The sequence below is a fragment of the Lynx canadensis genome, chromosome B2 (assembly GCF_007474595.2).
Source record: "Lynx canadensis isolate LIC74 chromosome B2, mLynCan4.pri.v2, whole genome shotgun sequence".
NCBI classification, from domain to species: Eukaryota; Metazoa; Chordata; class Mammalia; order Carnivora; family Felidae; genus Lynx; species Lynx canadensis.
Genome location: NC_044307.1, coordinates 81767080 through 81793591, shown reverse-complemented (window position 1 = coordinate 81793591; position 26512 = coordinate 81767080). Strand labels below are relative to the sequence as shown.

General features: G+C 37.0%; 1 protein-coding gene across 6 annotated transcripts in view; it reads left to right on the top strand.

Moving 5' to 3' along the window:
- The window catches only part of MAP3K7 (mitogen-activated protein kinase kinase kinase 7), an 86439-nt gene that overhangs the window by 391 nt on the left and 59536 nt on the right, over nt 1-26512 (top strand). For all 6 annotated transcript variants that reach the window (XR_003968902.1, XR_003968899.1, XR_003968901.1 and 3 more), the window contains exons 2-5: nt 15601-15711; nt 19631-19696; nt 20188-20233; nt 21308-21446. Coding sequence is in view for 2 of the 6 variants with exons in the window: in XM_030315984.1 (XP_030171844.1) it covers nt 15601-15711; nt 19631-19696; nt 20188-20233; nt 21308-21446 (362 nt within the window). In the remaining 4 variants the exon portion in view is untranslated. The remainder of the gene's footprint in view (nt 1-15600; nt 15712-19630; nt 19697-20187; nt 20234-21307; nt 21447-26512) is intronic.

Here is a 26512-nt window from a genome sequence, read left to right as displayed (position 1 = left end):
AAGGTGCCTCCCCGGCCTCTCTGATTCTCGGGGCCCTGCGGAGTCTACCCGGGAGTCCCCACCGAGGCCAGGTATAGAGGGGACTCTGCGTTCAAATGCTCTGGGAAGCTTTCTTTTTCCCTCATTTCGGCACTCTTGAGTTTGGTCTGTTACCGGAATTCGGTCATCTCAAACACCAAGATGAACTGGTGAGATGTTGTGGAGCACCAGTTCTTATATATGTAAATAGTAAATTCACCAAACACCATGACCGTTCTGGAGTTTAAGTTCACTAAGACTTGGTGTTCTTAAGGGCCAAAGTTTGTATTATGTTCGACTTCTAGCTCAGTGTCTGGTATGTAGTGTGTGCTCAATAAATACTTGGCAAATATATCATCATGTCTAATGAAGTGTCCGCCTCAGTACTGAATGCTTCTCAGTTTCGCCGATTCGATAGAGCAGTAGTCGTAATATTAAATATTACGCCTTCAGTTGGACTAATTTGGATAACTCTTACCATTAGTAATGTAGACTACAGTGAAAAGATGTCTCAAGCAGCATATTCCGAAGAGAAACTTACGATTTCTGTGACGACCGCAGTATAACAGAAATCGCTGTTAGAAAACCCCAATCCATTCTTTATTCTGTAGTAAGTTATTTTAGGGAAAGGTAGTAATATGCTTTTAATATATTGCTTCTTTTCAAATATACATAATAGATTGATTCTAAAAATCATAAAATGTAGAAAAGTAAAAACTGTGTTTTAAGCACACACTTTAGAAAGTGTTCAAACTTTGGTTGAAAGTAATACTTATCATGGGCCACCTAGGTGGCTTAGTCATTTAAGCAATTGGCTAAGTGTCGACTTATGCTCAGGTCATGATCTCATGATTCCTGGGTTTCAAGCCCTGCCTGGGGCTCTGCGCTGAGAGTGCAGAGCCTCCTTCTGGATTCTCTGTCTCCCTCTCTCTCTCTCTCTCTGCCCCTCCCCCATTCTCTCCCTCTCTCAAAAATAAATTAATAAACATTAAAAAGAAAATACTATCAATTACCACTTACTCATTTTTAAAATTTATTAAATATTTTGCATTACATATGCCACAAAGAACAATGTGTGACCCATGTTACAGGCTTTCAGTGAATTATCTTTACTTTAAAAATCCAAAATTGGGGCGCCTGGGTGGCGCAGTCGGTTAAGCGTCCGACTTCAGCCAGGTCACGATCTCGCGGTCCGTGAGTTCGAGCCCCGCGTCGGGCTCTGGGCTGATGGCTCGGAGCCTGGAGCCTGTTTCCAATTCTGTGTCTCCCTCTCTCTCTGCCCCCTCCCCCGTTCATGCTCTGTCTCTCTCTGTCCCAAAAATAAATAAAAACGTTGAAAAAAAAATCCAAAATTATTTTTAAATAGTGGCAAGCTAAAGTAGTCAGATAATTACCATTCAACAAATACATTTTTTTCTGTGCATATTTTGGAAGAATAATGGATTCCTAAATAATGTCTTTCTATTGCATAAGGTAATCATTGAGAACAACGTCATTTTACAAGATAACATAAACAAGGCCTTTGGAGTTAGAGGGAGGTTCAGTATATCAGGTATACATACCACTTATTAGCCATGTGATGTGAAGCGAGCTTCCTAACTAACCCCTTTAAGCTTTATAGTTTCCTTAACTATAAAACAGGGATAATAATTTCTATTTAATTTTACCTGTATAACATCCTATTAGACAATATGATCAAAATACCCAACACAGTACCTGACACTTATGACTAGGAAACTGAATTCCAGAGAACAGTAACCTGCTTTAAGGTCACATGCTAAAAGAAGAAGGACCCATATTTTGAAAAGAGAGGGGAATTTATTTATGTGTGGGTGTGTGTTTTCTATTGAGGCTATGATAATTTCCTTTTTCAGAAATGGATAGTTGATCCAGCTTTCATGGCTAACTTTCTTTTTTAAGAATAAAAATTCAGTGAGTCAGTATAAAAGAATTGCAGTTTTTAAATAAGCATTTACGTCTACTCTGTGGCAAACTGCTCTGCTTGTAGACTACATTTTGTTATGTAATAATAACTTGTACTTCATGGTCTAACAAATGCTTCCACAGACTTACATCATTTATTCTTACAGCCTTCATTTTCTCACACTACTTTCTAAAGCATTTTACATTCTTCTTGGAAGAATGGAAGTTACTGAGGAGAGAGTCATCATTTTACTGCTCTTCCTGGAAAGCCACTTAACTTCTGATTAGGCTTTTATGTTTCTAAAGATTTTTCTTTCAGTTTAGATATTGTTTCAACCTTTTTTAAGTATATTTAAGACATTCCTGAGGAGTAAATTTTTGTTTTCAAATGAGAATTTCTAGTATTAGCTGGTTCTCTAGTTTAGTTTTTATTTTTGAGTACCCAATTTATTTTCACTTTAAAGATTGAATTCAGACCTTTCTAACGTTGAAAGTATTACATAATTCCCATTGTATTTGTGCACATTAAAACAGTGTTATATAATCCAGAGTGCACTATAGGCATTCAATAACTATTTCTTTTTTTTTTTTTTTTTTTAATGTTTATTTCTGAGACAGAGAGAGACAGAGCATGAGTGGGGGAGGGGCAGAGAGAGAGAGAGAGACACAGAATATGAAGCAGGCTCCAGGCTCTGAGCTGTCAGCACAGAGCCCGACGCAGGGCTCGAACTCACAGACCGTGAGATCATGACCTGAGCCGAAGTCAGACGCTCAACCGACTGAGCCACCCAGACGCCCCTTCAATAACGGTTTCTTAACTTAGATTTTACTTTTGGCTAAAATCATAAATAAGAGAAGAAAGATGGCTAGAAACAAAAAGTATTTTTATATTGCTTTCAGTATTTTACATAGTACAAATATGTTGCCTATAAATAAAATCATGTTCTGTATTTCCCAAATAACAGTGTAACTGAAGCAGCATTATACTGATTCAGTTAGAAACTATGTATGAGGGGCGCCTGGGTGGCGCAGTCGGTTAAGCGTCCGACTTCAGCCAGGTCACGATCTTGCGGTCTGTGAGTTCGAGCCCCGCGTCAGGCTCTGGGCTGATGGCTCGGAGCCTGGAGCCTGTTTCCGATACTGTGTCTCCCTCTCTCTCTGCCCCTCCCCCGTTCATGCTCTGTTTCTCCCTGTCCCAAAATAAATAAATAAATAAATAAAAAACGTTGAAAAAAAAAATTAAAAAAAAAAAAAAAAAGAAACTATGTATGAAAACTACTCCAACCACAGGCCAAATATGTAGTCATTTAGTAGATATGTATCTTTAAGGTATCAGCTGATTCTAATCCATACATTCCTAATTAGTGTGGCACTTCCTAAATTCAGTTCTGATAGCAAATTATGTGAGACCTTGGCCTCAGAAACCTAGGTAGGTACTTAAAAAAAAAAAATCACCTAGTTTTTACCATTCTGGGGCTGAGTGTAGAGAACATTAGAATAAATTGTGAAGTATGTACATTGAGGACTAGGTTGCAAGAAGTGGTAAAGGCAGTGTGGTGTGGTAAAAAGTGTACTGGGCTGGGTATTTAAAAAATTTGGATGCCATACTCATTGTGCCATAATATATTTAAGTAACTTGGATCAGGTAATCTCATTTTTCTGGGTCTGATTTCTCATGTGAAGTGAAGGCCTGAACATGATTATTTAAAGTCTCTTCCAGGTCTGAAATGAAAACACATTTATTCCAGTATTAATGCTCTGTTTCCACAATAAGTGTCATATGATCTCTTGTGGAAGGTAGTTGGTAACCAACTAATCCTGGTTAGACAGGACAAATATCCCCATTTTACAGATATTGACAGTGGTCATAGAGATTGATTTACTAGAAACCTCTTGTGTAAGTAAATGGTAGAGCTGAGAATTGAATTTGAGATTTCTTACTCATGAGTCACTTACTCTTTCTATTAAGTTTACAGTGTTGCTTTGTTTCTTTCTGAAGCACTCTGACCAAACCTTATTCTGAAAATGGAGAAACAAAATACTGATTTCCTTTGCAGTAGTTGGTGCTACGCATGTAATGAACATTCTCTTCTGTGCACAATATTGCTAAGGTACTGTGGAAGATGAACAGAAGAATTCTAGGATTCTCTCCTTGAAATTTTTTATTATTAGGAGACTAGAATAAACACAGAACAGTTAATAATTAACATTTTCAGAACCACTAATTTAGAAGTATGACTATAATGTAAACTGAGCACTGAAGCTATAATTTGAAAGTAGGGTTAATCACAGAACACTTTGTTGAATGGAAAATAATTTGAAAATAGATTTTGAATAAAGTAAGCATCATAGATTGGGAAAGGCACAAAGGTGAATTGTCTTTGCAGTTGTTCCCTCCCCTGCCCAGCATGCTTTTCCCTCAAGAACTTCACATGACTGGCACCTCTCACCATTCAAGTCTCACCTCAGATGTTTATTCCACAGGGAAACTTTCCCTGAGCAACCTAGATTTTGTCACTTCTATTATCCTTTGTGGCACTTACCAGTAAGCAAAATTGTGTATCCCGCAGCACAATGTAAGGTGCCTTATTCACACTTGTAACCCCAATGTCTAGGACCATGTTTTTCAATAAATATTTGTTGAATGAGTAAATGAAGTTATCACAGCATAATTGTGAGGATTTAGTGCTCATCTAGTTCTTTTACATTGCATGTGATAAAACCAGAGGTTGCAGTAAGTTTGTGATTTGGCTAAGGCAGCATTTACACTAGAAATGAAATCTGATTCTCTTTCCAAATATTGATTCCATTACTATTATACCTAGCAAATATGTTCATTTGGGGTAAAAAATGCTGTAAAGGGGCAGGTGCTGTAAGTAAACCATGTATTGGTGGGCTTCTACTAAAATGTTACAAAGACCCTATTTTTGGCATGGATGCTTTTTAAAAGGGAGACCCACAGTGTGGACCTCAAGTGTAATCTAAGCAAGGCACATAGAATCACTGCATTGTTTATGTGTTCTTAAGCTTCATTATAGAGACCCAAAGGTTTTGTTTTAAAGGGAAATCTAGAAAGAATTTTGGCCATGATATTTTGTAGTTTTTAGAGGTAAATGGGCATCTGATATTGGAGAAAAACCTTATTTATAGTGGTCTTCTTAAACTGAGTCTGTAGATTTGTTATACTCAGTATTTAATTGTGGGATATCCAAAATTATTAATAAACTCTTCATGTGAAACTTAAGGATCATTGATTTCATTAGAAATCTGGAGTTGTTACCACAGTAAAGAGAGAGTCACACGATAACTCTTAAATTGTGCCTGTGTAGCTTAGAAGATGACATGGGCATGTATTTGAAAGAAAGGCCTACTAACTGTGTCAGGTGTCTATGGCAGGTTTTAAAAGATTGCACAAAAATTCAAAAGTAAGTTTGAATAATAAAAGCTTTACTTTCTGTTATCAAGTCTGTCTTGTCAGCAGATGGCAGTTCTCCTCTGCCACAGTGTATTAATAGATATTGAAGTTCTAAGTTCTGAAATAGTTGGAGGCTCTGAGTTCTAACAAATAAATATATGATCTATGCTTGTTCTGTCATGTTCCAAATTTCTAGCCAGAGCAGTGGCAACATAGCCAGGATCCATTCACATAGTCCAAAGAGCAGGGCCAAACCAAAGTGACAACTATAGTCACTGAACTAAAAATAACATGAATTGGGGACAATTAAGAAGAATTATTTCATAGTAAATTAAGAACACAAGGTCATCCTTTCCCGTTTAGTGTAGTTCAGGTGGGTTTGTGTTTGTTTTTAATAACATGACTTGGATGAAAGAATAGTCTTCCATCCTGAAGAAATTAGCTTTTTTTTAAATTTATTTTTTTAAATTTACATTCAAGTTAGTTATCATATAGTGCAACAATGATTTCAGGACTAGATTCCTTAATGCCCCTTACCCATTTAGCCCACCTCCCCTCCCAAAACCCCTCCAGTAACCCTCTGTTTGTTCTCTATATTTAAGAGTCTCTTATGTTTTGTTCCTCTCCCTGTTTTTATATTATTTTTGCTTCCCTTCCCTTATGTTCATCTGTTTTGTATCTTAAAGTCCTCACTGACCCATGAAAAAATGCTCAACATCGCTCATCATCAAGAAATTAGTTTTTAAAGGAGTTGCTTTCTTTAAACACACAAATGAATTCTGATTTTGATACTTGTGCTTTTTAATACTAATTATATGGAAATATTTTACATACTATCTCATATTCTTCTGTTCTATTTTTATTTAAAAAATACATTTAAATCTGCTTTAAAATTTGAGATTAAAGTCGTGGACCCAAAATCACTACACCACAGGGGGAAAGATGCACATCATAAGAGAATTAATCTAAGAATAATTTAGAAAGCATTCATAAATTTAGAAGGAAATAATTCTAGGTTGACTTCCCTTTTAAAACCAAAGTCCTCTTTGCATTCCTCTGTTCTTCTATTTTTACAGATGAGGGACTGTGAAAAATATCTAATATTTATTTCTAGGTTCACCGTTTTTTGTTTTTTGTTTTTTTTTTAATTTTTTTTTTCTTCCAACGTTTATTTTATTTTTAAGACAGAGAGAGACAGAGCATGAATGGGGGAGGGGCAGAGAGAGAGGGAGACACAGAATCAGAAACAGGCTCCAGGCTCTGAGCCATCAGCCCAGAGCCTGACGCGGGGCTCGAACTCCCGGACCGCGAGATCGTGACCTGGCTGAAGTCGGACGCTTAACCGACTGCGCCACCCAGGCGCCCCTAGGTTCACCGTTTTGTATGGATGCAAGTGATGGGGAGATACTTATAATTTAGATGTGTGCCCTTTTTACACTCTTGGTGGAAATTGGTCTTTGGGGAAAGCAGTAAATTCAAAATAATTGTTAATGACAATGTGTCAAAGAAACTTAGGTTATTCAGATATGAATGCAATCCAAAAAGCATATTTGATTTGTGAACTTGAATTAGAAGTTAGATAGTAAGTAAAAAGTAACTTCCTTTCCTTGTTTTTAGTTTGAATATGAGGATTTTCATACCTCAGATGCCAGTGTGTCTCAATTTGCCCTCTGTGTCACTCGTTTCTGTCAATCTGTGTTTCAAGAAAAACATTGGGTTGTTCACAAGAATCCCCCTTTTTCTTTCTTCATGCCCAAGATGGCATTTAGTGCTCTGGAAAACTTTGATAAGTAATATCCACAGCAGGGGCGCCTGGGTGGCTCAGTTAGTTGAGCGTTGGACTTCGGCTCAGGTAATGACTCTCATCTGACTTCAGCTAAGGTCATGATCTCGCCATTCATGGGTTTGAACTCTGTACTGACAGCTCAGAGCCTGGAGCCTGCTTCAGATTCTGTGTCTCCCTCTCTCTTTCTCTGTACCTCCCCCACTCACACTGTCTCTCTCAGAAATAAACATTTAAAAAAAAAAAAGAAAAAATAATATCCACAGCAGTTGAGGGCTCACTGATCTATGTGATGGTTTCCACCGAAGTCCCTTGTTTCACCGTTAGTTATGCTTTTAATATAACCTAATATTGTTCTCAAACCGGAATCACCTGCAGAGTTTCTTAAAACACAGATTGCTGGGCCCTACCCTCAGACTCAGTACTTTTGGGTTGGAACCTGGGGATTTATATTTTTCACAAATTTCCAGGTCATGCTGATGCTTTTGATCCATTTTGAGAGCCATTGGATTAATGTTTTTGCTGTTTTTGCATTTGCTTTCATTTTGGAAATCTTCCCTTGGCTTCTTGAGATACTCTTCTGGTTTGCTTGCTATATTATTGACTGTTCTTTCCAGTTTTTGCTGGTTCTTTCTCCTCTGTTTTCTAGATATAGAAGTTCTTCAGAGCTCAGTTCCAGTGCCCCATAGTATTTTTTGGTAATCTCTCATCCAGTTGATTGACCAGAAATAATCAACTAAATGCTGATGATTTGCCTGCCTGACTTCTCCTTGACTCATGTTTCTATTTTCTTTCTTGATATCTCCCCTTGGATATCTAATAGACATCTTAAACTTTGTATGACTAAAACACACCTCTGTGTTATTAAAAAAAAAAAATCTGCTTGCTCTGTTCTTTGTTTTCCTTCATTAAACTGTTGCCTAACCTAGACGTTATCCTTGATTCATCTCTTCCTCTCTGCCCCTCCTGCATACATGCATGCCATCAGCAAGCTCTTTTGACCCTACCTATAAAACATATCCTGGATCTGCCCGTTTTTCTGCACTGCCTTCAGCCTTGTCCTCACAGCTATTCTTTCTTACTTGGGCTGCTATTAGCCTTCTATCTGGTCTCTGTATATATTCTAGCTTCCCTAAAATCCATTTTTCACATAAGAGCTAGAATTATTTTTTTAATGTAAAATCGTATCACATCTTTCCTTCTTAAATTTCTCCTGTTGCTTCCTATTGCACTTAGACTGAAATCCAAACTCCTTTTTGTGATGCAGAAAGCCATTCAGGATGTAGATTCTGCCTGTCTCTCCAGTCTTATCTTGTATCTCTCTTCCCTTCTCCCACTATGCACCGCCCAAAAGAAACACTCCAAGTATTTCTCTAGGTCATCACTAAAATGTCTCCTTTCTCAGTGCGGCTTTACAGGACGACTGTTTAAAATTGGGTGGGGGTAGTGCATACATGTGTGTACACACACACAAGATTTTGTTCCTTTACTTTTTAGCACACTGGTTATTTACCAGATATTACATGTTTTTACTTTGTCTCTCTCCACAAGAATATAAGCAGTAGAAACAAAGATTATTGTTTATTTTGTTCACTTCTATATCTTGAGTGTCTAAGGTAGCACTTAATCTATAGCTGAGGTTGAAATATTATTAAATAGGGAATGAGGGTTTTTTTCCCCTTAGGGCCTTCAGATTACTTGTTTCTTCTTCTTTGGTTGGTTCCTTGTATCATTCAAATATCAAGTTAGTAACCTCCTCAGATGGCCTTCCCATACTGTCTGTCCCAAAGCTTCCACCAGTCTCTTTGTCCTATCATCCTCCTTTTTTGTTTTCTACATAGCATTTTTTTGCAATCTGATATTCTTCTTATTCATCTTTTTGCCTATTGATTATCTTTCCCCTCCATTAATTGAAAACACATTCCATGTAGATCATAGTCTTTGTCTTATTTATTGCTATATCTCTGATAAGCTAAATGGTAGCTGAATATAGTAGATGTTCAAAAACTACTGATTTAAGGAGTAAACAAATGAAGTTCATTGTTTTCTTGGTATGATCCTTACCTTCACACCTTTGAAAGGAGAACTTACCCATTTCTCCCTTGCTTACTGACTAGGCCTTCCCCTTTGGCCTTCATTGATTCTCCAAAACTCAGCTGATCTCTGTATTTAGCTCCCTGTATTTGAGCTGTCTACTATCCCACAGCCTGAGATACAGGTTCCAACATTCTGCCCTAAAACAGCCTCCTCCCTATAGTCCAAGAGACTCTAATTTCAGTTTCTTCACTTTTCTTTTGGCAAGAATTTTTGGCAAGAGTTTTTTTTTTGTTTTGTTTTGCGGTTTTTGTTGTTGTGGTTGTTGTTATTTCCATATTCTGTTGGGAGAGAGAGAATCCCAAGCAAGCTCGGTGATGTCACCTTGGAGCCTGACACAGGGCTTGATCCCACAAACTGCAAGATCATGACCTGAGCCAAAATGAAGAGTGGGATGCTTAACCAATTAAGCTATCTAGGCCCTCTCCCCTTGCATTTTTAATCATCTGTAGCTTTTCAGGGTGGCTGAGCTGTATGAGGCTGCCCTCTCTTAAAAATCTCTTTGAGAAGTGGGAAGGATAAGTCCTTTCTGCCCTCAAATTCCTAAGCCTGTCCTGAATCTCTAAGCCTATCCCTGAAGGGGATGAGGTGTTTCTTTAACCTTTGGCTCATTTAAGCTAGTAAGTATTTAAAAAATTATTTAAGTACTGTTGTGTTGTCTTGAATTTTTTCTCTACCTCACTTTTATTCCATGAAGGCAAAAGTCAATTTTTTTTTAATTTTTTTTTTAACGTTTTATTTATTTTTGAGACAGAGAGAGACAGAGCATGAACAGGGGAGGGTCAGAGAGTGGGAGACACAGAATCTGAAACAGGCTCCAGGCTCTGAGCTGTCAGCACAGAGCCCGACGCGGGGCTTGAACTCACGGACCAAGAGATCATGACCTGAGCCAAAGTCGGCCGCTTAACCGACTGAGCCACCCAGGAGCCCCAAAAGTCAATTCTTTATATATATATATTTTTTTTTACTCTTAATATCTCTACATTTATGCCACTTGAAAAAATGGGAAGTCATTTTTTTTTTATATATATATTACAGTGTGATGATTTATAAGGAATATACATTTGGTCATCTGAATGACCAAACATAGGGGCACCTATGTGGCTTGGTCGGTTAAGTGTCTGACTTCAGCTCAGGTATGATCTCATGGCTTGTGAGTTCAAACCCCGCATCAGGCTCTGCTGACAGCTCAGCACCTGGACCCTGCTACAGATTCTGTGTCTCCTCCTCTTCTCTCTGCCCCTTCCTCACTCGTACTCTGTCTCTCTCAAAAATAAGTAAACATTAAAAAAAAAAAAAAAAAGAATACAATTATAAAAAATGAATAACCAAATGTGTATTTCTGTCATATATACTTGGTCTTTGTTCACAGTTCTCACTCACAGCTCCCAAAACTTTCCGAATTTCCTAAGGGAATAAAAATTAAAATGTTTCTGTTTCTCTCTCTCGTTATATTGAGGTTACTTTTACATTTACTTATTTTTTTGAGAGACAGAGACAGGGCACAACTTGGGGAGGAGCAGAGAGAGAAGGAGACACAGAATCCAAAGCAGGCTCCAGGCTCTGAGCTGTCAACACAGAGCCTGACGCGGGGCTCGAACTCACAAACTGTGAGAACATGACCTGAGCCAAAGTCAGACGCTTAACCAACTGAGCCACCCAGACGCCCCTGTTGAGGGTACTTTTTAACCCTACCACAGGATGGGGGCTAGTTGCTAGGAGAACCTACTTTTTGGTTAGAGGGTTGGAACTTTCAGGCCCATCCCCCTGACCTCCAAAGAGGGGAGTGTAGAAAGGAGAGGAGCTGGAGGTCAGATCATTTGCCATTGACCAAAGATGTAATCAATCATACCTGTCTAATGAAGCCTCCATAAAAACCCAAAAGGCCAGGGTTGGAGAACTTCCAGGTTGGCGAACACATAGAGGTTCAAGGAGAGTGACTTGCCTAGAGAGGTTATGGAAGCTTTGCACGCTTTCTGCATATCTTGCCCTCTGGTTCTCTTCTATCTGGCAGTTCCTGGGTTATGTCCTTTTATAATAAACTGGTAATACAGTAAGGAAAATGTTTCAGTTTTGTGAGCCACTCCAGCAAATTGATTGAACCCAAGGAGGGAGTCATTGGAACCTCCAATCTGTAGCCATTGATCAGAAGCACAGGTGACATCCTGGACTTGTGACTGGCATCTGAAGTTGTGGAAGGAGGGACAGTCTTATAGACCTGAGCCCTTAACCTGCAGGATCTGATACTGTGTCCAGGTAGATAGTGTCAGAGTTGAATTGAATTGTAGGACACCCAGCTGGTTGGTATCTGAGAATTTCTTTGGTGGTTGGGAAAAACCCCTTTCGTTCATTGGAATTAGTGTTCAGAATCATTAGATACACAAAGGTTTAATTCTTTAAGCATTGACTCTGCTTCCTTTTTTTTTTTTAATGTACTTATTTATTTTTTAATTTATATTCAAGTTAGCATATAGTTCAATAATGATTTCAGGAGTAGAATCCAGTGATTCATCCCCTACATATAACACCCAGTGCCTCTAACCTCACTCCTTTGAATTCAGTTACTATTTTTTTTAATCATGCATTTCACTTTATGTGTACAACCTTAGGCATCTTGTACTTTCTTTACTATCATTTTATATCTGTTGTTTCACCATACATGTGAAATATCTTAGACCCCTAACATGAATGGAGGCTTCTTAAAGCCATTGGCTCTCTTCTTACATAAATGTGCCTATTTTATATTTCAAAGTGTTTCAAAAAATTGCTGCTTTCTTGAGCAAATAGAAGAAGGTTTATCATGTCCTTATTTCTCCACATTTTGTTCCCAAGATTTTAAGTTGAAAACTCAGAGTCAACCATCATCTCAGCACTAGATGGCACTTGTGCATCACACCTAGTCATATAACACCTAACGGTTTTTGTGACAAGCGAATGATCTACAAATATAATGTTTGGAATCCCTATGTGGACTTTACTTAAAATAGGAAAATGAAACAGGAGGACACCTACTAAGTACAGTTGCTTTGTAAATACATGGTTGAAGAATATTTTGAATTCATAATCATTATTTCATTATCATATCAATAGGTAATCTGTTCTCCATCCATACCTTCTTAGTCTAATGTTGCCATAAAGTTGAAATTTGTTTTAAAGACCTGTTTGCTATTCATCATGGTTAATTGTACAGCTCCTTACATTGATTCACACCTAACTCTAAGCACTTATTATTCTTTTGTAGGATATAAGAAACTACATGGTTTTGGTTTGAGTATGAATCCTGTAGATACCACTGAGGAGATTGTAAGCACCTCCCCTTTACTGCTGAGAAAACAGAAGCTCGGAGATGTTACTCTGCCCAGCACTAATAGCTAATAGGTAGAACCTTTATTCAAACTCAAGTCTGTTGGATTTCAGAGCCCGGGTGTGCTCTTTCCATTACTCTGATGGTGCCAGGTTTAGTCAATAACCCATTCATGTTAAAGTAACTGGATGACTAGTGCAAATGACTGATGTTGGTTTCTTTTTCATATGAGAGATACAACTCAACACCCAAAAAACAAAGAACCCAATTAAAAAATGGGCTGAATACATAAACAGACATTTTTTCAAAGAAGACATCCAGATGGCCAACAGACACATGAAAAGATGCTTAGCATCACCCATCATCAGGGAAATGCAAGTCAAAACTATAATGAGATATCACCTCACACCTGTCAGAGTAGCTAAACTCAAAAACAAAAAACAAATATTGGTGAGGATGTTGAGAAAAAAGGAACCCTAATGCTCTATTGGTGGGAATGCAAACTGGTATAGCCACTGTGAAAAAAAAACAGTGAAACCTTGCCATTTGCAACCTGGATAGAGCTAGAGAGTATTATGCTAAGTGAAATAAGTCAGAGACAGATACCATATGATTTCACTCATGTGTGGAATTTAAGAAATAAGTCAGAGACAGATACCATATGATTTCACTCATGTGCGGCACCTGGGTGGCTCAGTTGGTTGAGCATCTGACATCAGCTCAGGTCATGATCTCACAGTTTGTGAGTTTGAGACCCTCATTGGGTTTGCTGCTGTCAGCACAGATCCTGCTTCAGATCTTCTATTCCCCTTTCTCTTTCTCTCTCTGTCCCTTCCCCACTTGTGCTTTCTTCTCAAAAATGTATAGAACATTTAAAAAATTAAAAAAAAAAAAAAAAAAAGAAAGGAGCAAAGGGAAAAAACAAGAGAAATACCAAGAGAGCAAACTGATGATTACCAGAGGAGAGGTGGATTTATGAAGGGGATTAAAGAGTACACTTATCATGATGAGCACTGAATAATGTGTAGAATTCTTGAATCACTGTAGTGTACACTTGAAGTTAATATAACACCATATGTTAACTACACTGGAATTAAAATTGAAAACAAAAAATACTTAGAGATGACAAAATAAAATAAAATGGAAACATTCAATAAATGTTAACCATTTGGGTGTTTTTATACATTATGTAACATGAGAAATAGCCATACTGTTTTGTGTAATGTATGAAATAGAATTTGAGCTATTGCTAAACTGGCCATACATTCCCATTTACAGCTACTGTCCTCGTGGTTATTATTGGCACTTACTTCTTACTCTAAAAAGAGTTCTGATGTAAATAATAAATTATCTGATCCGCCTCGCTAGAGCCAACTTTGTTACAGAAGAGCTTTGTGCCCATGGATTTGTTCTTGTAAGTTTGTCTAAAGTGAAAGCTCCTCGGGGTGTCTGGGTGGCTCAGTTGGTTAAGCATCCGGCTTTGGCTCCAGTCACAATCTCACGGTTCATTGGTTTGAGCTTCACGTAGGGCTCTGTGCTGACAGCTCAGAGCCTGGAGCCTCCTTCAAATTCTGTGTCTCCCTCTCTCTGTGCCCCCTGTTCTGGCATAGAATAGAGTTATATGTGTACATATTAGGATCCTTCACATTCTGGTGTTAACTTCTCTGGGATCAATACGTACTTGCTCTTTACTAACTAATACAGCTTTGAGCAAGTTAGTTTACCTCTTTAAAGCTAGAAGCTTTATCTTTAAAATAAGAATAACATTATATGTACCTCCTATGGTTGTGTAAATGAGGTAATGTTTGAAAGCAAAACATAGAAAGTACATAAATGAGAGGTGTAGACAGATATTTCACTTAAGGAAAAAGCATTGCCACAAGGTACTTAGATACATTGGAAGCTGAAAAATTGGAGTAGATGGCACTTAACTAAGGTCATTTACAATAATAAAATCTTAACAAGCTTCAAAAGCTATTCTGTTGTTTTTATATTATGGCAAATTTCAAACATTTGTAAAAGTAAAGCAAATAGCATGAGAGAGCAATGAACCCATGAGGTCCCTATCAGTTAGCTTTCAACAATAATAAAATACATGGCCAACCTTTTATAACTTAAAAAAAATAACTTTAATGAAATATTTTACATATTATGAAATTCACCAATTTGAAGTATTCGGTCATTTGTACAAATATGCCAAGTTATGCACCCATCATCATAAATCAGTTTTCAGACATTTTCACCCCCTTGGTAATATTCCTCCTACCCATTTACAGTTAATCCCAATTTTCACTCTCAGTTCGAGGCAACCACTGATCTACTTTCTATCTGTATGGATTTACCTTTTCTGGACATTTCACGTCAGTGGAATCATAGTGTGTGGTCTCTTGTATGTAGCTTCTTTCATTTAGCACAGTGTTTTTTGAAGTTCATCCATGTTGTAGCATTTATCAATCAGCAGTTCATTTCTTTTTCTTGATGGATTCCAAGTGTATTCCATTATATAGGTAATACTAAGTTTTGTCTACCGTCACAAGGGCCAGTCTTTTATCATCTGTATTTTTGTCCTTTCCCTCTGTTTCATACCCCTATTGAATTATTCAAAAGCTATTTTTAATTTCATAAGTATGATAGCTTAAACACCGATTGTATGTTCCTGCTTTTTATTTTTCTTTTCCCAAACCATCTCTCTCTCTCCTTGTTCATCTTGTCTCTTTTCTTTTCTTTTCTTTTCTTTTCTTTTCTTTTCTTTTCTTTTCTTTTCTTTTCTTTTCTTCTTCTTGTTCCAGGAGTCTTTTTTATTTGTTGTTTTGGTTTTACTTGACAATGAAGAGCTGTCTAGGTCATAAACTTTCAAAAGATAGAGACAAGTTCATTATTTTCTCACTTCAGTGAAACTTCATACATGCTCAGTGACAAATCCAGAGAGTGATGATTTCTAAAATCATTTCCAAATCTTTCAAGTCAGCTTCAGTGTTATATGTTGGGCTGGATCTATTTATTTCTGATTCTCATGGGTGATTTGTTGTTGTTGTTGTTTTTGTTTTTGTTTTTTTAACTCAGGTTGTTGGAAGAGGAGCCTTTGGAGTAGTCTGCAAAGCTAAATGGAGAGCAAAAGATGTTGCCATCAAACAAATAGAAAGTGAATCTGAGAGGAAAGCTTTTATTGTAGAGGTAAGTTGAGATCTTATTTCCATTGTGTAATTCTTTACCTGAGATACTCTATGAATTTAATATTGTGAAAGAAGTTGTTTCTCAGTTGTCACTTCTCTGTATACTTCAACCTCAGCAATTTGGTAGATCCAAAGATAATGCCATGGAAACATTTTTCATTCACACTCTTAATTCTGATTAAAAAGTAGAGGAAAAGACTCTTAACTAACTACATAAGTGAATCATCCCTTTTTTAAAATATAGTCTCATCCATGTAATTCAGATCTATTTCAAGACACAGAATTTAAATTTTAAAATAGAAAAGAAATGATATTTTCTCCCATTATCTAAAATTAAGGGAAATTTTATGCATTCATTTTTGACTGAATATTTTTAGAAATTCAAATGAGATCATTTTACAGGGAAAAATTTCAAATTTGATTATTTCACATTTAGCATGAAAATCTACAACTATTCTCTTACAGATTTGATGATGGAGAATTCAGTAATTGAGATTATTCTATTGTCAGATTTATTCTTAATTTTGTACTATGTTGTATATTAAATTATAGTAGTTCATTAAGTCCAGTTTTGGGGTGCCTGGGTGGCTCAGTCGGTTAAGGGTCTGACTGGTTTCTGCTCAGGTCATGAACTCATGGTTTGTGGGTTAGAGCCACATGTCACGCTCTGAGACGTTCTTGCAGAGCCTGCTTGGGTTCTTTCTCTCTTTGCCCCTTTCCAACTCATGCACAGCTCTCTTCTGCCTCTCTCTCTCAAAAATAAACTTTAAAAAAATATCAGTGGTTTTATCACTTTTTAACCAGTGGGTAAGTGGTCTTTATCTTACAAACCTTTCTGAATTTATGTTTGTGATTATATTTAATTATAATTTCAAAGTATACTTTATGATATTTTTAAATGTATAGCATGGAGACTGAGAACCTAGTTGGGATATGACGAAGTGGATTTTTGTAATTAATTGAATGAGTTGAGAAATGCTGAGTTTGGGGTCATCATGAAGAAAAGATGATCTCTAATAGTATGCTCCGAGAGTCTGGCCTCAGCCTTGCCTTACTCATGATATTTGTTTATGGTTTAGATAAGGTCTAAAAGTGTATTGGCACTTTCACAAAACTAGGTAAAAGCATATGTGTTAAACACTAGGAATCAGGACTTGAAAAGATTATAATAGCTTGGATAAAAATTTTTTATCAAGGTTATATATACATATAATTGAGATTGTCAAATAGTCCACATATTCTTTTTTTTTTTTTTTCTTTTTTTAAAGCTTTATTTTATGTACCATAAAATTCACCTGTTGGAAGTACAACTGAATGATTTTTAAGAGATTCACAAGGTTGGGACACACTTCTTCCTTCATTAGTTCTGAGACCTTGGGTTCCAGTCTCCCACAAAGCAATTGGTCTTCCCTCTACCCCACCTCCTCTGTGTGTCTCTCTCACCTTCAAATTCGATTTCTTTCATTTACAGATCTTTGACTCCCTTGCCTGCAGCCAATCCCTTCTAATCCCATCTCTCAACTCCAGATAGTTTATCAGAGACACATCTCTTCCAGAGAGACATTCAGACATCAGAATTTAAAAATAAAATACATAGGGGCGCCTAGGTGGCTCAGTTGGCTGGGCGTCCAACTTCGGCCCAGGTCATGATCTCACAGTCCGTGAGTTCGAGCCCCACATTGGGCTCTATGCTGACAGCTCGAAGCCTGGAGCCGGCTTCGGATTCTGTGTCTCCCTCTGTCTCTCTGCCCCTCCCCTGCTTGTGCTCTGTCTCTCTCTCTCTCAAAAATAAGTAAAAAAAATTTTTAAGTGTAAAAATAAAATAAATAATTAATAAAGACTTTATAGCACTAGCCCAGTGCGCACCTCCCCTATGAAAACCACGTGATGAATTCTATCAGGTCACTTCTGGAAAGACCTTGGCTCTTCCTTTATATATTATCATCCTACCTAAAAAGAGCAATAGGTGTTCTCACAGGCTGCTACCTTCAATCTGTCATCCTTCCACTGAGTTATGTCTCTCAGACAAACTTTCAGTAAGACCCAGACAGAGAGCCTGGTTCAGACTCCTTTGTGTCATCACCCTGGCCTCTACCCCAACAAGTGGGTACAGTACTTTTGGTTGAAGGCCTAGGCTCCCGACAACCACAGCCTAGACTTTCTGAAACCAAGGAGAGAAGGAGGGGAAGAAACTAGAGGAGAGAGATGCGCACTGGGCTTTGGATCAGCCACATTGGATGTGAGTCCTCTACATGTTCTTACTTTGAAAACTTTTATTCCCTTACCCTCCTTCCCATCAAGTTTTCTGCTTCTCAGAGGCAACTACTTTGAGCTCATTCCTTACTTTTCTTTGGTATTCCCCAATCCAGAGACTCTTTGCTATATCAAAGAAACAGCCTCTAATCTTTGGGATGATACAGAGGCATCACTAAGCTGTTTGAAGTCAGGAAGGGAGGGAATCTTTGGTCTACCTTTCAGCCAGTCTCTCTGTTCCATTATTGCCTTATTTGCATAGGTACCTGGTACTCCCAACCCTTTGGAGATTTTATGAGATAAATCTCATTGCTTCTCATTTTTTCTTTTCTTTTCTTTTTTTTTTTTTTTTTTTTTTTTTTTTTTTTAGATCTGCTGTGTCCGTTACTGCTAATCATTTGCTTTCCAACTTCAAAAATGTGTTGTTGTCTTCTCATTTCACCTTGTCTTTATACTTCTTTGTGCCTTGAAAAAATGCCTTTAATGTCTTAGTAGGATTTGAGGAGGGAGCAGGAATACTTACATAATCTGCTATCTGAAGCTCAGTCCTGAACCTTAAGATGAAATATAATAAATATGTATTTATAATAAATGAATATAATAAATAGTGATATTCTTGTGTTAGGACTGAAAATACACAGATGTTGGCTGTAGAAAAATATAGCTTTCTACTAGCATATAGTAAAAAGGTTTATCTTTTTGGACTTCATATGAGCCAGCAGTATAATGTAAATAATAAGAGGAAGAAAAAGGAAAAGACATAAAAGAGAGAAGAAAGAGAGTAAGGTGCAGTTTGGAGAGACACATAAACAGATGTTTGAGATGTAGAGCAAGAGAAACAGCATAGCCAAACCTCTCACTGACCTTAGTGTGATTCATTGGATTGGGGAAGATTAAAGCTGGAAGTAGGAAGAATAGCTAGGAGAACACACGGCAATTACTACAGCAGTCATGTTACTAAGGCAATGGTAGTGGGAATGCAGAGGAGGCAATTAATTCAAGAGATAGGAGAAGGAAATAGGGAAGACAGCACACATATGCAGAAAGAGTGCAGATTTTAAGTCAGATAAACCAAAGTTCAAACCCTGGCTATACCACTTCCTAGCTGTACGATACTTAACAGCTCACTTAACCCTCTCTGAGCTTTATCTTAAAGGTCCCTCTTCTTTTAAGGTAGAAATGACAATACCTACCTTGCAGAGTTGTGAGAATTATATGGTATCTATAAAGTACCCCCCCAATGCCCGGCACAGAGTAGATAGACTATTCAGCCATAGTTATGAAGATAATGACAATGATATGGCTTCTTCTGGCTTCAATAACTCAGCTCAGTGCCATCTCTGAGATAGTGTCCTAACATTTCTTGGCAAAGTTTATTCTTATTTGTACTTACCATGACTTGTTCATAACTCCTGTTACAGCACTTTGCACATTACCTTAATTATTTGTTTACATGTCCATCTCTCAACTAAAGCGTGAGAGCTCTAGGGCAGGGAATCTTTGCCATCCTGGGCAGGCATTTATGACCATAGTGCCTGCTTACATAGTGAATGATGATTGTTGAGTGATTGAACTAATGTTTTGTACAACCATGAAATTACAATGATGCTGTGAAATCAGTTTCTCATAAGTTAGCACCTTTTAAAAGAAACCTTAATTTGTTACAGCTTCGACAGTTATCCCGCGTGAACCATCCTAATATTGTAAAGCTGTATGGGGCCTGCTTGAATCCAGTAAGTTTGTCACTTTTTCATTGTCACCCATCTGTAAGCAGTGACACGGTAAATGTTTGAGGGGATGTAGTTTTTGAAGCTGTTTTGATCTGTTAGATTATTTCAAAAAAATTGTATTTTATGTATTTGTTTCTAGTCTGTTAACAACACAGTATATTGGAGGAATTATCTTAGGTGGTCTCATCCAGTAAACTCATCGTGTTATGAGATTTAGGACATCCTGTGACAGCATCTACTCAGCACTGGAGAAAGTTCTCAAAGATCTTGTGATTATGTGTTCACATTCAATTCCACTCTTAGACAGTGGGCCCCTTGTATAGAAGACAGAGTCTTGGGTCCCCATTTCTTTCCGTTAATACCATTCACATACTAGAGACCAAAAGAATTTTTAATGCATTTATAAAATTAAAGATTGAACTGAACTATCTTGCCCAAATCACCTAAGATGCCACAACACTGTAGTTAATTATTCTGACATGTGTTTCTTTTAGGTGTGTCTTGTGATGGAATATGCTGAAGGGGGCTCTTTATATAATGGTGAGTGTCATTAGACTTGTCTTTATCTAGTAGAATAAAATCATTGAAGAGATCTTAACATACACTGTTAGTTGCTTAATGTTCTTCACAGTTTACCCTCAGAATCCCAAAAGGAGGTAATTAAAAAAAAATCTGCTAAAGATTAGAAATGAAAAGATGAAATGCTGCAGCATTGGTATATGAAATTTAGAAGTCTAAGTGGTACTTTTCATAATACTAAAAGCATTTAAGTAAGGTAAAATTTGCTTTTTAAACAGATTGTAAAATATCTTCATACTTTTAGTGTTTTTGTTTTTTGCCCTCTCTTAGCTTTGAGCCTCCTCATTTGAGAACTCTTTAACCATACTTCCATTTCATTCTGCATAATTTGCTCTCTTTAGAAAAATAAAATTGTGAAAACTCCCTTCACAGAATGTTTTAACAATGAAGGACACTGTGTCATTTAGTTATTTTTATAGAACAGAACTAACTTTTTCACTCTTGCAAAACACTGTGTAGTAAATATATTGTTGCATTTATATAAAATAAATTGTTGCATTCTATTTTTTAAGTTAGTATTTTATTTAAATTTTTATTTATATTTACCGTGTTCATCATTGTTAATGGGTAGCTCTCATACTCCATTGTTTTATTTGATTGAACTATTTCTAGTTTTTAGCTATTGTAGAAAGCATAATTGTAAACATCTTGATTTACATTGTTTTGTTTCCTTCTGTACTACTTCTCTATATCTCTGTTACAATAGTATGCTATCATATTGTTTATAATTTACATTATTTTGTGAAAGACAGTATCTATCAGTGGAAAAGTGTAATATATATTGATTTTGCTAGATAGAGCATATATATAACCTTTACTAGAAGTACTATTAGATTTTAGGTACTTATGTGGTATGTATCCATTTGAAATTACTAGATATTTCTATCTTTATATTTAGAAAATAATTAAAAGCAGGACTGATGGGAACATATGTAGAAATAGACCTGGTCATGTGTTCCGACAGTGCTTGCATTCACCCTGTGTCTTTTGTTATATGCAATAAAGTTCTTTTTAGTTTGTGCCTTTCTTTTGCAGTGCTGCATGGTGCTGAACCATTGCCATATTACACTGCTGCCCACGCAATGAGTTGGTGTTTACAGTGTTCCCAAGGAGTGGCTTATCTTCACAGCATGCAACCCAAAGCTCTAATTCACAGGGACCTGAAACCACCAAAGTAAGTTCTAATAGTGCAGTGTCTTGCTCTCCTTCTCTCTCTCTCTCTCTCCATCCCTCTACCACACCACTCCCCCCCCCCTCCCCCACCACCACTTTCTAATTCAAGCTAATTGTTGCACATGATTTTCTCTTTTCTCTTCCCTTTGGCTTGAGAGTGTTTATTTTTAACTCACCTTCATTATTTAGTTATTTAAGCTTGCATTTTAAAATGTTCTCTTTAGTAGGATTTTAATTTTAGTTGAATTTTTATTTTTAATAATTCTTGCTATGGATTTGCAAACTTCTAGAATTGGTAAGGCTATAAATTTATTTTGTGCCTGCTGTATATATCATTGCCCCTAGACAGTTCCATGAGATCAGAGACAAGTTTGTCTTGTTCCCTACTATATCCCTAACAGCTAGCACAATGTCCACACATAGTAGACATTTTACAAAAATTTACAGAGTGGTTATCATTTGCCCTTTTAGAGGAAGGCAAAAGAACGTTTCTGGCATCTGGGTAGAAATTGAAAATCTTCTGGATTTCTCCATATTGAGGATCCTAGGATCACAATTCCCTGAATAAGTATTTTAAAGGGTGAAACTTTGGGGTTTTTTTTTTTTTGTTTATATAGGTATTCAGTTAAAGAAAACATACAGGTATTGTCCCCTTTTCTCTCTGATTATTTTCTTCTTTATCCACTTGTGACAGAGTCTCCACATGCCATTCTCTCGTTCTCTAGCCCCCAGCCACCACATCAGCCTCATATAAGAGGTTTCCCCTAGGAAATCAGTTTCAAGTATTCCGTTCTCTTGATGCAGGTTTAAAGCATTAAAATGCCCCTTCTGGGTACAACTTGTCACTCTCATGTCTAATCTGATACATTCTACATAGGTTTCAGCTCTTGGAATCACTTGTTCTCACTAGTGTACCTTATTTCTACTCCCAGGCTTAAACTGATTTCTCTTTCCCTGGGTCCCTGGTCAAATAATGTTTAAGACCCAGATTCATGACACCTTAATTTTTTTCACTTGACTCCAGAGGCTAGTACCTTAGCAACCTGTTTTGCCTAGTGAAGAAGAAATCACTTTGTCTTTTTTTTTTTCCTGTTTATGAAGATCGAGTCCTGTTTTTCCTCTCTTAATTAACATACAGCTGAATTATCAAAACAAACTCATGAGAATCATAGCTCTTATCCAACAACAAATTGACTATTGATTCAAAGGATCCAGGCAGGCATCAGGTACAAAGCATCTTTTTTCTGGAGAAGCCAGAAACCATCAGATGGAACTTCCAAAAATATCCCTTTTCTTCTATTAGGGCATGTTTTGGCTTTGGAATAACAAAACAATGTACATGAAAATACAAAAGGAAGTCCTTTCAGTTTTCCAATATCTTTTCTATTCCATAATTATACAACTTAAGTGACTGCCTTCATTCTCCATCTACCTATACCCCATAAATCCATAAATGTTAGGTTTATTTAGCCAACCTACTTAGACTGGATATGTCCTACTAAAATCATTTGTGTATAGGAACTCTTCTTTTTGTCTTAAATACCATCAGTATACTTACAAGAAGTCTGGCCTAAGTCATTCATTCCTCTTGGTCATCCTTCTGATTGTACTCATCCTATAGTATTGCAGATTGTGTTTGGGGCACTTAATGCACAAATTGGGCTTTAGAGTTAGAATTGATTTTTCAGAATGTAGTGGGGAGAAGAAAATTCTTTGGAATGGCTATGCTTACATAAATAATTATATATACAAGTCCACATGCTCTATTATTATCACTGGAAAACTGAATTCTTTGGTCGAGAGGAGTTCCACAGAATGGGTGACTCAGTCGGTTAAGCTTCCAACTCGATTTCAGCTCACGTCATGATCTCATGGTTCGTTGAGTTCAAGCCCCACATCAAACTGCACGGACAGTGTGGAACCTGCTTGAGATATTCTCTCTCTCTCTCTCTCTCTCTCTCTCTCTCTCTCTCTGCCTACCCCCCCCCCAAAATAATTGAACTTAAAAAAAAAAAAAGGCAACTGATGATTTGGTTAGGTGTTTTATAGAATATCGACTTGTGTTTGTACCCCTATTTTATTCTTGTTTTGCAGGTTCATTTGTGTAATACTTCAGAAATAAAAATGTGTTTTGGTCCCAGCTGTGTGAATGAATATAAGCCTGCAAAGATCACTTAGGTTCATATTTCAGTGAACCTTGAATGTCATGCTCATGGCTGATGACCTGTCAAAATCTTATGAGTAAAGGAGTACTAATTGTAATAATAATAATAATAATAATAATAATATAAAAGTCATTCAGAATAAACTACCTTGATATACCAATATGAAACAAGGAAACCAGTTAGAGTTCTTATCTTGGGTAAAGAGTAGAGCTGGAACAAGAACAGTAAAACAGGAAACTTTTTGTTGAAGGACATATAAAGATAAATTGCATTTAACATTCTTTCCACTTCAGTTAGCATAGAAGTATTTGTGACCTAATGGAGATGTATATAGTAGTTTATCTGGTTTATCCTAGTCATGCTGGACTGAAAAGAAACTCTCCAGTTAGAATTTTAGTATAAAATTATATACAAAGAACTTATAAAATTTATAATTTGAATGAATTCCATTTCTGCTTTCGAATATTACTACAATGTGATGGTACAGATTATCTTTATTTTCTGTTTGTTATGAAGAGGAAAACCTAAGTAAGAGCATGCTACTTGGTGATTGTACTTGGTTAATAAAGCACTTAGGAAAGGCAGAATCTTAAGTTCAGAAAATTTTTCTGGAAATCTTTCATTAGGTCATTTTAACTGTAATAGAGTTATGTTCCTCCTGTAAACACGTTCTAAACATAAAAAAATTTTTTTAGAAGGACGTTAAAAGTAAGGATATTTAAGGAGTGCTTGGGTACCTCAGTTGCTTAAGCATCTGACTTCAGCTCAGTTCATGATCTCATGGTTTGTGGGTTCAAGCCCTCCATCAGGCTTTGTCCTGACAGCTCAGAGCCTGGAGCCTGCTTTGGTTTGTTTCTCCCTCTCTTTCTGCCCCTCCCCCACTCGCACTCTGTCTCTTTTTCTTAAAAATGAATAAACGTTAAAAAAAAATTTTTTTTAATAATAAGGACATTTAAAATAAAGATCATTTTTCCTTCTATATTGGTTTATTTTACCTTTTTTCTTTAATTAAAGTGTATGTTATTTTCAAATAAATATATTCATGATTGAAAACAAATTCAAAAAGCACAGAAAAATATAAAGCAATATTTTCCTGCTTCCTGTTTCTGCTCCTCAAAGGTAACCTCGGTCTTATTTCGTTTTTTAAGCATGTATGGGTTATGTTATATATAATGTTGCTTTTTTTCACTTACGTGGACATCTTTTCATGTCAGTATATTCAGATATTTACCTCTTTATTTTTAATAAACAGAATTTCTTATTACTTTCTAAGCAAGTATTTGAAACTATTTCTGTTCATGTAAGCAATCTTAGACTTGGAAGACTTGATTTATAGAGCTGTTTTTAGAAAATACAATGCTACTGAATCACTTGACATTTTGAGATTCTGTATAGTTTTCAATGCCCAAAATTGGTGCTTCTCAAACTTTCCCACTGCCTAGAACAAAGTAATGATATAACTTCAGTGTTCTACTAGGGACAGAGCCCAATAAGCCTTCTTAAGGAATATTGCGTGCAAATCTTGCATTCAACTTCATATATTGTGTAGTTTGTTTTCAAGTCAATCTTGGGATGTTAGAAATACTCACAGCTGTATAAAAGTGATAGTCCAGGGAGAAGTGCTAGCTTTGACCTGGGGCTCTGTGGGCTCCCTACCATTTACCTTGGCATACACTGACATACTTGCAAGGTTTCATACCCTAGTTTGAAAAACACATAAAGTGAAGCCTTTAAAGCTATGCATTTAAATCCTGACAACCTATGTGTGCTGATAGAAATTGTATACAAATGTGGCTTTGATTCTTATGCTCACATGGTAAGAATTTTGACCCTCCAGCAATGTGGCAAACCAGATCAACTGAAAAATCATCCTACAACAAACACCCAGAGATACTACATATTACAACAGACCTCTTTTTTTTTAATTTTTTTATGTTTATTTATTTTTGAGAAAGAGAGAAACAGAGCATGAGTGGGGGAAGAGCAGAGAGAGAGAGGGAGACACAGAATCCGAAGCAGTTTCCAGGCTCCGAGCTGTCTGCACAGAGCCCTATGCGGGGCTTGAACCCACCAACCATGAGATCATGACCTGAGCCAAAGTCAGATGCTCAACCAGCTGAGCCACCCAGGAGCCCCAGCAACAAACATCTTTTTACATCCATAGGTGATCTCACAAGAAGATGAGGGAAATCATCAGGGCAAAAGATGGAGAGAACTGAATCCTGAAAGAACTAAACCAAGCCTGGAAGCCAGGGACTCTACTGTGAGCTTCTTTCAGTATAAAAAATGTAGAGTCCCCAGTTTTAATGGCTCTTATGTAACTGGAGACAGGTCCTTTGTTCTGCACCAGGTAAAGTAGCAGACCTGAGACCTCTCTATAAAGTCAGTGTCTTTGGAGAGAACAACTTAAAAGTAGGCTAGGAAAAAAATCAGTTTTCTAACTAGGCAGAGCTTTTATTTCTTATTTCTTAACAGAGCTTTCTCCCTTCCTGCTGTCGTGAGTTTGAATTTGCCCTACTTGCACAATCAAGAAAAATCCCAGCAAGACAGGTTAAAATTGTTTTGGGGATTGGTAGTGTACCAGGGAGGGCATCTAATAGTAAGTGAAACTCCATTTTAAAGTCTTATTCTTTCAGTCCAGACTGTTAATTATTGCAGATTAAAATTGATCAAATCGTAAAGCCACAATAAAGATTACGACACCTGTGGGGCGCCTGCTGGACTCGGTTGAGCGTCCGATTCTTGATTTCGGCTCAGGCCATGATTCCCAGGTTGTGGGATTAAACCTTGTGTCGGGCTCCATGCTGAACTTGGAACCTGCTTAAGATTCTTTTTCTTCCTCTACCTCTGCTCCTTCTCTGCTTATGCTCACGCGTGCTATGCCCTCTCTCTCTCTCTCCCT